The sequence below is a fragment of the Gavialis gangeticus genome, unplaced genomic scaffold (genome assembly GCF_001723915.1).
Source record: "Gavialis gangeticus isolate Ggan-Ray unplaced genomic scaffold, GavGan_comp1, whole genome shotgun sequence".
Classification (NCBI taxonomy): domain Eukaryota; kingdom Metazoa; phylum Chordata; order Crocodylia; family Gavialidae; genus Gavialis; species Gavialis gangeticus.
Window position 1 is genome coordinate 64,472,698 of NW_017729022.1, and position 15,604 is coordinate 64,488,301.

The window sequence follows — 15,604 nt, forward strand, 5'->3', positions numbered from 1 at the left end:
GTGAACCTCCCGCTGCTGGGCTTCCCCAAGCTCCAGGTGCAGACAGAGCGAATGCCGCCCTCCTCACTCCATCTGGATCACAAGTTTTGTCTGTCAGCAGCCTAAGGTGCAGTTTCCCCCAACCGCCTGCACCTATCACCATGAAAGTTGGCAAAGTTGGCAGGCTTTGTGGGCTCCTCAGGGGCTAGCAAGTCTGCAGTTGTGAGCTCCCTGTGGCTTTCCACACAGAAGTCACAGGAGGTTTTCTCTGAAGAATTTGGGGTGCAGTTTCTCTGCACCCCCTGAAGCTATCTTGTTGAAAGTTGGCAGGCTTTGTGGGCTCCTCAGGCGCTACCACTCCTGCAAGTTTCATCAAGATCAGACAAGAAATGCCAAAGTTATAGCCTGCTTCGACCTTCCCCATTATAGCCTATGGGGAAGTTGAAGCAGCTCGAATATTCGACTGAGCTTCGACCTCAAGTCGAAGCGGACCCGCTTCAAGTCGAAGCGGACAGCAAATCAAAGTGGGACTCGGTTTAATATTCAACATGGCTGTCGAATCGAATATCACCTTCTCTGCACAGCCCTACCGTCCGTCTCCCTGGCAGCTGTTGGGGGAGGCGCTCTGGGCAGCAGGGTTTCTGAAAGGACTGCAACTTATAAGCAACTCTGCAGGCCTGGGAGCAGAGGCAAGCTCCTGGGCAGAGAAGGACTGAGTTTTTTTTCAAGCAAGTGGCCTTTGTTCTATTCTGAACCCACAGAGGGTCCTGCTGCCCAGGGAAGGCCTAAGCCAGACCAAAGCCCAGAACCCAGAGGAGAGGTGGCACACAGGACCAGGGGTTCAAGAGCCCAGAGAAATGGCTGTGTGTGGGACCGGAGGTCCTTGAGTCCAGGGAGAGACTGTAAGGGACCAGAGGGCTCTGAAGATGTAAGGGGGCCAAGCGTATGTACAGACAGTATCATAGAACAGTCCCAAAGCTTGGGGCATGGTGTAGGGAAGGATTTAGAGCCACAGAAGGAGCCCCTAAGGTGACCAGGGGCCCAGGCAGGCTGAGAGGGCCTGCTGCTCTGAGACACAGGACCGTTAGTGAGGGGGCTCGGGGAGAGCCCACTGGGGACTGACACAGGTTCCAGCTCGTGTACAACCCACAGGCAGCCTCCCTTTTATAACATTTATTAAGATCAAGGCATGGCAGGAAAGATGCAGGGGAAGGGCTGCAACTGAATCTGAGCCAAGCAGGGACTGCACGGCCACCAGGTGTCATAGCTGCCCTGTGGCCACAGACCTGCTACAGCACCCCAGACCAAGGAAACAAGAATAAGTTGCCAACCTCAGCCTCGTGCAGGGGTAAGGGGTCAGAAGCCAAAAGGACAAGCCAATGCTGAGACATTAGTGGAAGATCCTGTGAGACATGAGCGAGAGCTGGGCAGAACTAATACAATCACCAGGGTGTGTCACAGCCACCCTAGGGCATGTCCTGTCACAAGCCAGGAATCAGAAACCTAGTTACCAAATCCAAAGGATAATCCATAGGGCAGAGTCCAGGAGTAAGCCAAGCCAGGGGTCAGGAAACAGGTTGGCAGGAAGAATCCAAAGGCTGAAATCCTTTGCAAGCTGAAGGCAGAGTCAGGAGCCAGGGAAGCCAGAGATGTTGCTGCGACGGGAGATGCTCAGAGACTGAAGACTAGTGTCTTGTGCAGCAAGGCTCAGGTGCTGGAGGAGTTCCTTAAATGCAGCTCTGTAACCAACATGAGGGAACGGTCTGGGGGTCAGCTGGCCTTGATGAGGGTTAAATGCACTGGGTCAGTGCACTTAACAAGGGCTGTAGGACAGGAGGTTTCCTGAGCCTGACAGAACTGACCCAGGCTGCCATGCAGGAGCCTTGCAGATGGTTTAGGCAGAGATGTCTTGCATACAGGACTGGACTAGGCAACCTCATGAGGTCCCCTCCAGCTCTGCTCTCTTAGATTCCTTTAGACCAGTGGTTCCCAATCTTGGGGTTATGACCCCATTTGGGGTCACAACAATAAAAAATGGTGTTGTGCACTCCCAGGGAGGAAGGCATGGAGGGGGCACATGCCCCCCCAGATTTGTGTGCAGGGCAGGGGCAGATGCAGGCTTGGGGCTCCCCTGCTGCCCTTCCCCCAGGGCCTCCACAGCAGAGCAGAGTGGGGAGCTTCGTGTTACTGCCGGGAGTCTCATGCCAGCCACACGGCCATGGTGAGTTGCCCCGTGTCCACCTGGCAGCAGCAGAGGGCACAACTCCATGCTGCCACTGCTGCTGCTGCCAGGCAGGCAGGGGATGCCTCACTGGCCAGCGTGGGGCTCCCTGCAGCATCACCAAACTTCCCTGCCTTCCCACACCAGGTCCTGCCTGCTGAGCCATGGCAGCTTCATGATCCGCTCTGGCTGCAGCAGCTACCAGCTCCTGCAGGCAGCATCTGGCACTACACTGTTGGGGTGGGCAAGGGTCTGTGGGCCCTGGCCCTGGTCCTATAGCCCTGGCAGCTGGGGGCCCCCTCCAGCAGGGCTGGGGGAGGGGGCAGGGGGCTGTGGGTCACAAGAGGGGGTGCACCAGCAGGCTGGGAGTGGGGACTGAGGGGCAATGACAGGACCAGGGGGCTGTGGGTGGGGAGTAAGGAGCACCTGGGGAGGTGGGGAACTGCGGGTTGGGAGTGAGGGGTTATGGTGAGGAAATGCGGTCATAAATGGCGTCGTGCTGACGAAAAGCTTGGGAAGCAATGCATTAAACTATTAGAAGAGAATCATTAACATTCCCCAGTGGTCATGAGCTGTGTTGTGGGGGGAGGTGGGGCTGGTCTCATAGGTAACTTGTTGCCCTCCAGCCATGGTTTGGTGACCACTGCATTGGGCTGTTCTCCAAACTCCACTGAGTGGGATGGAGGCCTCCCAGGGACTTTCTCGGCCATTCCTGTCCTTAAGGAAGCAATTTCCTCAAGACCTGCTATAGAAAATGGAATCTGAGGGGGGAGTGGGTCTCTTGGGGTTGATGGATCTGAGTGGTGAACGATTCACGAGTTTTCAAGAGCAGGTTGAACAGACATTTGCCTGGTATAGTTTAGTCAATCCTCTGCTTTGAGACCATATGAGGTCTTCTCCAGCTCTGCTTTCCGATGATCCTATAGGCTATTAGAAAGTAATCATTAACATTCGCCATCAGCCACAGCCCATGTCAGGAGATCTCATGGGCAACCTGTTGCCTGCAAAACATGGTTTAGGAGTGGGGTGGAGATCTCCCAAGGGGTGGAGCTCTTCCAGGGGCTTTTTCAGGCATTCCTGCCCTTGAGGAAGTGACTCCTTCATGACCTGCTGTAGAAAGATGGAATTCAAAGGTGCTTTCTCAGACCCATTGGTCTGAGTGGTGAAGGATGTATGAATTTTCAAGGACAGGCTGGGCTAGCACTTGGCTAGGATTGTTTAGTTAGGGACAGTCCTCTGATTTTGCAGGTGGTTAGACTAGACCAGCGTTTCTCAACCCAAAAGTGGGTTTCAAGAATATATGAAAGGGTTATGAACAAACTTTAAAAATGGATTCTCCTTTAATGGAGAAAAATGTGGGACACCATGACTTTTCCCTTGCAGGCTGGCAGAGTTCCAGCTGCTTGTCCCCCCTGGGGCTGGAGCCTGGGGGTGGGGGGGCAGCAGGTCAGGAGTGAGGGGCACTGGGTCAGCGCTGTCCTCTGATGTTTACAGATGGCTCCTGGTACAAAAAAGGTGAGAACCACTGGACTAGACAACCTCATAAGGTCTCTTCCAGCTGTACTTTCCTATGATCCTATCACTCCTTTAGACTATTAGAAGGGAATCATTAACATTGCCCAGTGACCCTAAGCTGTGGTGAGGGGGAGGGGGCATCTTACAGGCAAGCCACAGTTTGGGGACCACTGCCTCCAGCTGTTCTCCAGACTCCACCAAGTGGGATGGAGGCCTCCCAGGGTCTTTCTCAATAATTCCTGCTCTTGAAGTGGCTCCCTTATGACCTGCTCTGGAAAGATGGAATCAGAGGGAACTTTCTCAGGATTGGTGGGTCTGAGTGATAATGAGTTCATGAATTTTGCAGGAACAGGTTGGGCAGGCACTTGGCTGATATAGTTTCATTAGGGTGATCCTGCCTTGCACAGGGGACTGGACTAGACAACCTTATGAGGTCCCTTCCAGCCCTACTCTTGTATGACATCCATCAACCCCCTGTGGACACCTCACAGGTCCTTGCCTGTGCTCCAGCTGTTGGTCAAAGTAGGAGCCTTGGCCTCTCCCAGGCATCTCAATGGTCATAACTAGCCATTACTACAAGCTCAACATAGCTAGAAGAGCTCCTTTTTTTTTCCTCTTGCCAAAGGCCTCACAACTGAATCTTTTCTCAGTCCTTGAAGTGAATATCACCATTGTGCCTTTTGCTTAGACCTGAAGCATTAGAAGGCAGGTAGATTTGCACCTTGTAGCCTGACCAAAGTAGATGTATCTATAGCACAAGCCCACAGTGAATCTTCCCTACAGAATCTCTTGGGCAGGTTTTTCTGCATCATGCAAGAGCTTTGGGTCGACAATTGTCTCAAGAAAACTGTGCTCATGTACAAGGGGTGGAAGAACCAGTGCCTGACATCACACTTGAGGGTAAATCTCTTGGCATCATTGACAGCTTTTGCTACTTGGGTTCTATGATCAGCAGGAATCTTGACCTTCAGACTAAACTAACTAACAGAATCAGAAAAGCTGCTACAAAAGTTGGGCTATTACAGAAACATGCATGGAATAACAACAAACTATCAACTAAGGTGAAGATGCAAATCTATGAGGCTTGCGTGCTGTCATCCCTGCTTTATGGTTCAGAAATGTGGACTTTGTATGCTAGGCACATTAAGAGACTGAACAGCTTCCACATGAGATGCCTGCTCAAGATCCTGAAAACAAAGTGGGAAGACAAAATGCCAAACAGGTGCTGGAGTGCGCAGGACTGATGTACTCAGAAACCGCTGTCAAGAGGAGGAGGTTGTGATGGCTTGGCCGTATCAGGAGAATGGAAGGAGATTGTATCCCCAAAAATATTTTATACAGCGAGATTTGAGGCAGCCCTAGAAAGCAGGATTGTCCTTGGCAGAACCACAACTTGTGCAAAAATTATATGAAGTTATTCAACATCAATGTAGAAAGCTGGGAGAAGTGCACAGAATCCCATACAATCTGGAGGGGACATCTAGCACTGGGTGCAGCTCAACATTAAGTGGCTTTGAACCAGAAGAGGGAAACAAAACGAGAAAGGAGGAAGTAGCGTGCTGGACACCAGCTCAGACAACACATGGATCTGTGAAACTTGTAACAAGCTGTCACTCTCGACCTGGACTTGTCAGCCACAAGCAGATTCATCAAGCACCTGACTAGACCTCTTACATGTACACCATGATCCAGAGGATTGACAGTTGCCCAGTATAGCACAAGGTCTCGTGAGCTGAAGTTCAAGGTACAAATCGTACTCTGCCTTCTACCTGACTTCAGACTAACATGGCTAACTACATCTCATTATCTTTGTCTTGCACCTCTCTCTAGGTTGTAACATGCAGGCTGCATCTAAGTTTTTGCAGACTCTTTGTGCATAACCACTCTAAGGCATAGCGTTTCCCATCCATCCGCAAAGCCCAGACTCTTGTCACCTCCCAATTCAGTTATTGCAGCATCCTGCTTTCTGGGCTTGACCAATGCAAGCTTGCTTCATTCTCCTCCATCCAGAATACTGTTGCAAAGACCTTGCCCCTTCCTTTGGTGAGGTCATTTGATTCCAAATACCCTTCCACTGGCTCCCCCTTCTCTATTACACCAATCATAAACTACTTGTCTCCACTTTCAAAGTCCTTCACAGCCTGTCCACTGGGTTATCTTACACACCCCCACCACCAGGTTCATCCCTGTCTAAACTGTTTCAGACCATTACTTTTTTAATCTGCTCTTAAAAACAGCCAGGGATGGAAAGTCCGCAGCCTCTCTGGGTAGTCTGTTCCAGTGCTTGAGCACCTCATAGTGAAAAAGTTCTTCCCAATCTCCAACCTCAATTTCCCTTGCTGTAACTTAGGACAGTTATTCCTTGTCCTGTCCCCTGTAAGCATAGAGAATAGTCTGTCACCATCCTCTTTTATAATCACCCTTCAAGTATTGGAAGACTGTTATTAAGCACCTCTCACCTCTCAGTCTTCTTCTACAGACTAAGTAAGCCCCATTCTTTTATCTTTCCTCATATGTCTTTTTTTTCCTGGACCTCTAATCATTTTTGTCACTCTGCACTGGACTCTATCTAATATGTCCACATCTTCCATGAAGTGCAGTGTCCAAAATGGGACACAGTACTCCAGGTGAGACTTCAGTGCTACTAAATAGTGGAAAAATCACTTTCCTTGACATCCTCAAAGCTAGCTTGTTAATTAAAACCTCTTTAAAAAAATCTCTTTTCTGTGATGTCTACAAAACCCTTCATATCAGTTAGGCTGCCACTGTGCTGTGACTGGCCTTCCATGCTAGCCACTGTTATCTTGCTGTTCCCTTGTGTTCCCCCTCATTATTGTATCCATCCCCTGATGATGTCTCTTGTCTTGTCAGCCCTTTGGGGCAGAGACTAATTTTTTGTTCTGTTTGGATAGCAGAGAGCCTTGGGGTATTTTGGTCCCTGACTGAGGCTCCTAGGTGCTATGATAGTACAAATAAATCATCATTCTAGAGACAGAAAAGAAGTGAGCAAGTTAAGGTAAAACGAAGAGAGATTCTTACTCCTCTGCTTATCTCATAGACCTCCACAGGGGAAAATTCTTAACCCAGAAAAATAGCCATAACAAACTAGAGAAGAGAGAATGCAATTAAGTTGGTTGGAGCAAAAGCACTGTAGGGTAGAACTAGATACGCCTACGTACCAAAGGAAGTGATTATGGAGGGTTCTCAGCATTGAGAGCTGCGTTGCGGTCAGAGAAAGTGAAGGGGAAAGGGCCCTTCATTAGCAGGAAGGAGATTATTAACTACATGATAGAAAATGATTCCCATGTTATTTCTAGGGAAATATATGGATATACAGCCACAAATCTTACATTTTGAGCTGGTTGGCAAGGAAAAAGAGGAATGTTTTAGATGGGGTAGTGGCTAGAGATGCTGTGAAAAGAATGTTTTAAAAAAGCCAGTGGATAGTGGTTTTAGAGGAGTAAGAAAAGTACTGGCAGTGTAAATGAATTATTGATGATAGGAATAGTAGAGGGCATAAGGGTGGGAAAACAGGACCAAACTAAGGGAAAACCTTACCTTACCATAAGAAAAAAAGGTACAGTGATGGACTAGGGTACAAGGAATAAACTAATTAGGGCAATGGGAATGACAGAAGATGACAAGTCGCTCCTCAAACCTGGTGAGGAATGTTTTACATTCAAAAGCTTCTCTAATTCTTTCCCAAGTATGCCGTTGGTCCAATAAAAAATATCACCCTAGGAAATCCTTGCCTCTCGCATAATTCCTGGACCGTCGTGACTACAACATCACTCTAACAGTACCATAAGAGTTTGCGCTGGGAGCTGGAAACAAAGAAGTTATTGAAGTTTTGGATAGTGACTTCAAAAACATCACTTCGTGGACTACAGAAGCCAGCAGCTGTGGGTGGGCAAGCGGGGCACAAGTCCTGGATGCTGCCTAAGAGACGTGCTAGAATGAAGGCAGGTGGACACCACATAGGGACATGGACACGGACACCCCCGTGGCATTGATGCTGGTGGGAGCCTCACTTCCAAGGGAAGCTGCTGCTGGGGGGATGAGAGATAGAGAAGGCAAGTGCAGCCAAGAGCCAGAGTGTTAACCCTCTCATCATCTTTTTTTTACCTGCCAAATTTTGGCTTTTAAATTGCCTCCCCATATACATTCTCACAGCATTATCCCCTGCTGGAACAGCTTGCTCCGGGCACAGGCTGTCAATCACACCTCTGACAGAAGCAGTGGTCTATTAAGCCACAGGATAACCTCCCCCAGGAAGTCGGACCACTGAAGAGCATACTATAGAAAATAATCCTGAACTACACAAAGAAGGAAGTGAATAAACCACTAGTCTTTGCTGGCTAAATTTTTATGGGATCAGTTCAGCCCTAGAGAAAATGTAGCTACATTGAAAGGGGGTTTTAGAAAAGACTACATTTGTGTTAGGAATCTATGAGCAATTGTCACTACCCAGAATAATTTTCCTGCCCTAGATATTTGAGTGAGAATGTGGCTTTGCTAAAGTGCTTCAAAATATTGTCTAGAAAAAATGTAATGGGGTCAAAACATATCCCCTTTGTGGCTTTGGTGGTATTAACAATTTAACTCCAGTACAAAACATTCATCTCCAGAGCAAAACATTAATCTTGAGCATGGTTGGTCACTGGAGTCCCTCCTTAAGAACTGTTTAATCCCTTTGGAGGAATTAGTTTCTAACCCCTAGTTCCTTTGGAGTGGCTAGGTGTAAGTGGCTTGGAGCAGCTAGACGCTGGGAACACTAAGTTAACTTTGTGCCAACGTGGCAGGAGGCCTTGATCTAGCATATGTTTTAGAAAGTGGCCTGGGCATTACCTTTATTTGCCCACTTTACCTGTGGCAAATTAATGGGGCTTCTGATGGTTCAGGATTATGCCTGCTGGTTGTGTGTGAGGCTTGTTCCCAAAGTTTTTTAAAAAGCAGTTAATCAGGGATGATCCCACCTTGAGCAGTGGTTAAGGCTAGATGACCTCCTGAGGTCCCTTCCAGCCCCATTTTTCTGATTCTTTGATTTTTACGCTTTGCAATTTTATGCCACTGTAGTTGCTCATAGAGGCTATTGCAGCAGTGGTCCTGTCTTTGGGACTTCCTTATCCTGCTCTGTGAAACAAATCACTATTTGCCAGTCCCAGAATAGGGGAAGCAAAAGGTATTTTTCCTGCAGTCTTTCAGCTGGCTTTTCTTCCATACAGGGATGTATTGGATCTTTTCTCTCCATATTGGGATGCTTGTTTCTCTTATAGCTGGAGTGGAGCTAAGGGGCCATTTGAAGGATTGACCCAAGAAACTGCTTAGGGTCTCACAGCAGGGTCAGTACCTGTTAATGGGGAGAGTTGATAGGAGAATGGTGCTGACCTTCACAATTCTGTTGTGGTATGAGTGATGTAAACTTCCTGAAAACTCCTATTCATTAAAGCAGGGAATGGATTTTGGGAGACTATAAAGTAGAGAGAGAAGCTGGCCTTATACTGTAATAGGGTCTACTCTTCATCTTATTTAATAGTTTGTCTTCACATTGATGTATGCATGGGAACTGGGAACTGCTGTAGGGTAAAAGGACGGAGGGCAGACTTGTGAATTTTGAAACAAATGGCCATTTTGTCCTGACTTTTAGGTGATTGTGTTCTGACTGGCCTGACCTAAAAACCAGGCCAATGGCCAATATCCTCTCAGTCATGGATATTACAGAGACTTAAAGCCCCTCACATACAATGATGAACCTTATTCCGCCCCTTAACCAGTTCCCCTGTTGATTTTTTTTTTCCAGCTTTCTTACTTATGTGGACCAGTAGTTATAATTTCAGGTGAAGGTAACAGATAGCTCTTTTTGGAATTTGGTAGGAGCAGAGAAATAGGATTATCAGGCCAAGACTAAACAAAGTCCTCTTTTCCATTGGCCGTGCAGGTGACCCAGCAGTGGGAAAGAGTGCCTTGGCCCAGATGTTCTGCAACGACGGATCTCACTTCCAGAAGAATTACACGATGGTGAGCTTTGTAGAATGACACACCAGGGATGAGGATAGGAACTGAGAGGGAACTGCAGATACAAGCTGTCATTCAGTTACCTCTCTAAAAATTAATGAGAAAAGAACATGAAACTACAGGAGAGGATGAACAGTTGCATTAGGCTGATTTTCCAGTATTGGCAGATCTTTAGGTTGATGCATTCAAGGAGGTGGCTTACAGACATCTCTGTCTCATACTGCAGGCTACAAAGAAACTGAGAAGTAGATTTCCCATCTCATAGGGAGTTGACTTCAAATCATACTGCAGAGGGTTTTGATCAGTTTCCTTCTGTATCAAAATCTTCACAGGCTTCTCTGGTCTTAGACATTCTCCCTCTGTAGGGAACTCTGTATGAAAATGGCTTGCTGCTAGAAAAACTGTTTATTCCAGTAAGTATTGGCCTCTTGGCTCTACAAATACGAAGATATGCTCCACTGCCCCAAGGTAATTAGAATCTGTAGAAATGATTCTAGGAGGAAAGGGATGCAGTTTGTGGCTCTTGCTTTTATAATACAATAGGAAAGCAAGAGAAAAATCCTGGTATGCATCATACATTGAGAATAAAGGAGAATAAAGGTAGTAAAAAAATAGGAAGGAGAGAATGTGATCAAAGGTGGAAGAGGCATAAAAAGAGGATCCCAGATTGCCATATGCTTGCTGCGGCATGGCACCACGGAAATATCATAATTGGTGGAGAGGCTTGGGGGACATAATTTGGAGCAATTGGAGAGGTGTTAATGAATCTAGACCCAGCTCTAGATCTGCAGATGTTAGCCAGTATCCTGGTTAGCAAGCTGATCTATGGAGCCTAGTTCTTTTCTGTCCATTTTCCCACATGAGCAAGTCTCCAAGGGCTTGCTTAGTGCTCCCTTGCCTGCAAGACCATGTTACCAGGTCTTGGCATTTGGATTATCTAGTGCAGCCCAGTATATCATGTGCAAATGAGTGGGCCACTGGAAGATTTTCTGAACCATGTTTTTCTTGTTCTTCTTGACAGACAACAGGCATGGAGCTATTGGTGAAGAATATAGCTATTCCAGAGACAAACAATAGCGTGGTGAGTCCTGCCATGACACAAAGGGTTAGGAGATGTGAAGAGCTCCATCTGTTATTTGAATGTCTGATCTCGTACCATTGCATGAGCTCTCCAGATGTTCACAGGGATGTTAAGTTGCCTTAGGAAACATCATGCCAATCCTGCACCATATCTGATTCTCCAGTGCATTTTATTTTTAAAACACAAATGTTTGTGTACTCAAATACCACATGCCTTCTTAAACTGCAGCTTTTGCCAGCCTAGTTAGGGCTCTGCACTCTCATTTAGAATATCCAGGGCTAGTTCCCCTTTCCTACAACTCTCGTGGCTGGGCTCTATCCAGTCCCCTAGGCCTTAGTGCTCTGCACTACCATTATCTCTATGTATATTTTGGTTAATTTTTTATCCGACAGATGTCCTTTAAGTTGGAGTGAAGCCCAGGCCTGGTGCCCTGCAGGGCATCTCTCTCCATTGATTATGCAGGAAATCCTGCTTGTTTTGACTTGCTTTCTGAGCAAGGTGCACTGTGAGTGCTGTGTGCTTAGCTCCTAGGGGCATGGTGCTGCCTTACCATAACTGCTATTGAGCTAGAAGTAAGAGCAACAGGTTTCAGGATTTACTCTCCAAATTCCTCCTTGCATGACAGTTTTCCATGAGGGGAAAACAAATTCTTTCTTCTCATCTTTTCAGGAACTCTTCATTTTTGATTCAGCAGGCAAGGAATTATTTTCTGAGGTGCTGGAGAAACTGGTAAGGATCATGTATCAGTCTTCTTAATTGTAGAGAAATGCTGTTCTTTTGAAGAGGAGCTGAGATCCCCAGTCTGGTGGATGTAGCAAGCTTTGGCCTTCATGTAGAGGTTGCCTGAAATCCCCATCTCTTTTTCTATCTGAAACTTGAAACAGCACTAGAGGGACTCTTTTCCAAGAACAAGAAGGTGGCATGATGGAGGAAGCTTCCCGTGAGAATACTGAACTGAGATTGATGCAAGTGCTTTGAGACTTTTTGACTTTGAGGGGAACATCCATTTGGCTCCTCCTAGTACAGCAGATTTTGCCTTCAGCCTGATCTTCCTGTTCCACAAAGACCCCTCCTGATGGGATGCAACATTCTCCTCGATTTTCCTCTGATCCCAGAAAATATGTCCCTGTTTCTCCCTCCTTCAAGAATCTCTCCAATTGTAGTTTCTCATTTTGGGGGGTGGGATCATTTAATTCAGTGTGGGGTCCCTTTATATTAGCATCCTTTTAGTTTTGTCTTGGGTTCTATGTTCTTCATAAAGGTGCTTCTTCTTCTTTCCTTTCCCCATCCCTGGGGATTTGTTAACTGTTGACCACATCAAGTTTCAGTAGAGTTGACAGTGTTTCTCTGTTGCTCTGCAGTGGGAGCAGCCCAATGTTCTTTGTATTGTGTATGACGTGACCAGTGAACAGTCTTTCAACAACTGTGCCAAATGGTTGGAAAAGCTGAGGGCACAGGCACTTGGAATGAACCTTCCAGGTAGGAGACAGAGATTTTTGGACCTCTTCTAATATTTTTGTCATGCTGCCGTTTCCTACTGAGATAGGGCATATACAGCATTATTTTCAATCCAAGCCAGGCCTGGCTACCTTCAACTCCTCCAGTCTCCAAGTAAAGCAGGCAATGGAGTGAATGTTCTAGGTCAGTGGTGGCCAACATGTGGCACAGGTGCCACAAATAGCACAGGCAGCCTGTGTGTGTGATATGGCAGGTTCTGGAGGTAACAGGCAGCACAGCAGCAGCCAGGGCAGGGAGCAGAAATCAGAGCAGCAGATCAGACAGGGAGCCCAGGTCAGGAACCAGAAAGCAGAGCAGCAGGTTGGGCAGAGGATGGGGATTGGAGCGGCACTCAAGGAAGGTGCATAGCTAATTTGCGGTATGCCTGCCATAGAGGTTGATCTTCACTGTCCTGTGTGATGCTTTTACTGTCCTTCTAGTTTAGCATTTTTTCTGCATAAAATATCAATACAGTTATTTTTCCTCTCTACTTTCTAGCATATCCACCATCTTTCATAGCATTTGTCACTAACAGCTCAACCTTTCCTCCCTCTCATTTTGTTCTGTAGGTGTGTTGGTAGGGAATAAAACAGACCTTATTGGTCGTCGAGTTGTGGAACAGAAACAGGCACAGGAGTGGGCTCAGAACCATGGCTTGGAATACTGTGAGACGTCAGTGGTGAGCATCTTCTCCTTTCTATGTCTGTGGAAGTGGGTGTTTGTGGTGTTATCTTCTTTTAGTGAGGGGGGATAATAAAGGGTTCTGGTACCATCATTTACAGTTTATCTCACGTCTGGTATAAATCTGTTTTTTGTGAAGCAATTAGACAGAGTAGAAACAGTTGAGTCCTTTCTCCATCTGTCTTTCATAACCTCCCTTATCTCTTTACAGAAGGAGATGGAAAACTTTGAAGCCCCTTTCCACATCCTGGCAAACTCATTCCATCGACTATACCAAGAGAAGGTGGAAAGCTTTCATTCACTAGTGTGAGGTCTTTGCATATATCAACTTGCTTAGCCCCTATGGGGCGTCTTCGAACAGAAGAAACCCTGGTTGCACAGAATCCCACAGACTGGAAAATAAGAGATGAGACATTTTTTTCTTGTGATGATCTGATGATTCAAATTAAACCAAAAATAAACATGTGGAAAGGCAGCTTTTCCAGGGATTCTTTCCTCAGGTTTCTTCCTCTGTTACATCCCCTTCTCTGGGTTTGGGTTGTGTGTGTGGCAGGGATGGAATACAGCCTAGAAATGTTTGGCTTCCTGCTTTGATATTTCCCCATTTCTTATCTGAATGGCATTTCTGCTGCTAAAACCAAGGGTCTGGTGGTTTCAGGAAGGAGTCAGGAAGCTACTGGGGGATTTGCACATTAAATAGTCCAATACTGATATATGTATTGGAGGTAGGAGTATTGTATGGGGTATATGTATTGGAGGTAGGAGTGATGTAGGCCATCCACTTGGAAAACACGTGGCTGGAATAGACTTGAGGACAGAGTCTTCTGAGAAGTGCCCAGAACTGGTGGCAAGAAGTCTGTCCTATGCAGAGACTGATTTTGAATTGGATATAGTTCTGAGAAATGATGCTGTCGGATTCATCACCTTGCACAGAGTTGTTTCTAACTAATGTCTGGTTTTGACTTCTCAGAGTCTAGTTTTTACACCAATTTGGCTCTTTTCCTCTGCCTGTTAGAAACTGTCTGGCTGCCAAGAGTTTTTCTGCTGTACCTCTGTACTTCTTGCAACACAGTGCCCTCTGCTGGTCCCAGATTGCACACTTTCCTCAAAAGCTGCAACTGGTGTAGAAAGAGACTCTCAATGGTATGCATTTGAGAATTACGCCCTTACCATCTCTCCCCACATTCCAGATAAAATCCTCTTTATTTTGTCCTTACATTTTCACAAAAATCATTTCTCCTTCTCTCTGACTTAGGTTTGTTGGGAAGTTTTTTTGGTTGTTATTTTACATTGCTGACTACAGTTAGTCCCTTCTTCACTGTGTCCAGTTTTCCAGTCTCCTGGTAAAGTCAGAACCTCACTTTTTCATTTTTCATCATTCATTCTTCATTCCTTAGCTAATTGCATGGTTCTGCTATCATTTATAGAACCGGACACAGGAGGAGAGCAAGGCCACCTGGCTTTAAGTTATTCTGCGTCAGCAGAGGGAATTGTTTGGTGTGGGGAAGGGCAACGTCTTCAAGTAGAATTCTCCTTCTGTTTAGCACAATGCCGATTTAGCACGTGAAAATCCACTCACATCTCCAGTGCAAGGAGATGCCCTGAAGTTGGGAAAAACATCTGTATAGTTCAAGGTAGGATGTAGCACTTCTGTTCCAATTGCAGATGCTGTCCCCTATTCACAAGGTCACAGCAACCTTTCTCAACCAAGGGGAGTTTTCTGGAGTTTCTTAAGCACTGAGTCATTTCTCTCAGGCAACCCTTTTGGGAACCTGTGCTCTTAGGTTGTTATACATGCCCATTGCTAGGAAAAGTGTGTTGAATGTAATGCATCTAAGTAGAATATGTGGTGATAGGTCCAAGCCACCTCCAGTACTGTAAATAAAGCATGCTTATTTTTGATGCTGTGTTGTTTTGGTTAAAGAGCTTTAAAGCTTAACTCTTGTTTTGATTAGCTGGCTCATTCTATAGTTCTACTAGTGATGTGCTTATGTTGCAGGATGCATCTTTTCATATTTGAAATATTATGACAGGTGTCTTTACCACCTGCGATGTTGATATATGGAGGATTAATACTTTGGGCATGGGAAAATAAAGGGAAAGCCATGTGATCTTTAACTAGGGGTTTCTGTCTGCACCAGAAAGACGTGCCATAGCTTTTAATAAGCACCAAGAAGATGGAGATGGGTGAATGTTGTTCATTAAGTGAAGGCAAAAGCCGGAGTGTCTCATTAGAGGAATGCTTGCAGTGGTGATCAGTGATTTATAGGGTAGCTGTTGTCGAGGGGTTAGTGAAGAAAAATGCAGCCCAGGCAGGGAAAGATATATTGGCTGAGTGATGAAATGTATAATCTAATTAGCTAGCAGTAGGGATTCACCCATTGCCCCTTTTCCTCTTCCAACAGACTAGAATAAGAAAACAGGTTGTATTAAAACCTACTGCTTAACTTATACGCAATTTTTAATCACAAATGTATATATAATTTAATATCTTGAAAAATGTTACCTACTGCAGATCAAATCTAAGCTCTTCCTGTGCCAGAATATTTTAAAGGCATTACGCACTGTCTGCTCAACTTTGTTAAAATGTGTGAGTTTACATGTTTTTAAAGGTA

At 46.1% G+C, this 15,604-nt stretch overlaps 1 protein-coding gene across 3 annotated transcripts in view; it reads left to right on the forward strand.

Annotated features, from left to right (window-relative positions):
* The window catches only part of IFT27 (intraflagellar transport 27), an 18,265-nt gene extending 4,060 nt beyond the window's left edge, over positions 1-14,205 (forward strand). The window contains exons 1-8 of one of the 3 annotated variants that reach the window (XM_019515288.1): positions 5,380-5,459; positions 9,654-9,733; positions 10,752-10,811; positions 11,481-11,540; positions 12,173-12,290; positions 12,878-12,987; positions 13,201-13,714; positions 13,748-14,205. In XM_019515288.1, the coding sequence (XP_019370833.1) occupies positions 9,689-9,733; positions 10,752-10,811; positions 11,481-11,540; positions 12,173-12,290; positions 12,878-12,987; positions 13,201-13,299 (492 nt within the window). In that variant the 5' untranslated portion in view covers positions 5,380-5,459; positions 9,654-9,688 and the 3' untranslated portion in view covers positions 13,300-13,714; positions 13,748-14,205. Of the gene's footprint in view, positions 1-5,379; positions 5,460-8,972; positions 9,058-9,653; positions 9,734-10,751; positions 10,812-11,480; positions 11,541-12,172; positions 12,291-12,877; positions 12,988-13,200; positions 13,715-13,747 lie in introns of those variants that run through there. The other 2 variants (XM_019515289.1, XM_019515287.1) reach the window with 2 other exon arrangements.
* The last annotated feature ends 1,399 nt before the right edge of the window (positions 14,206-15,604 follow it).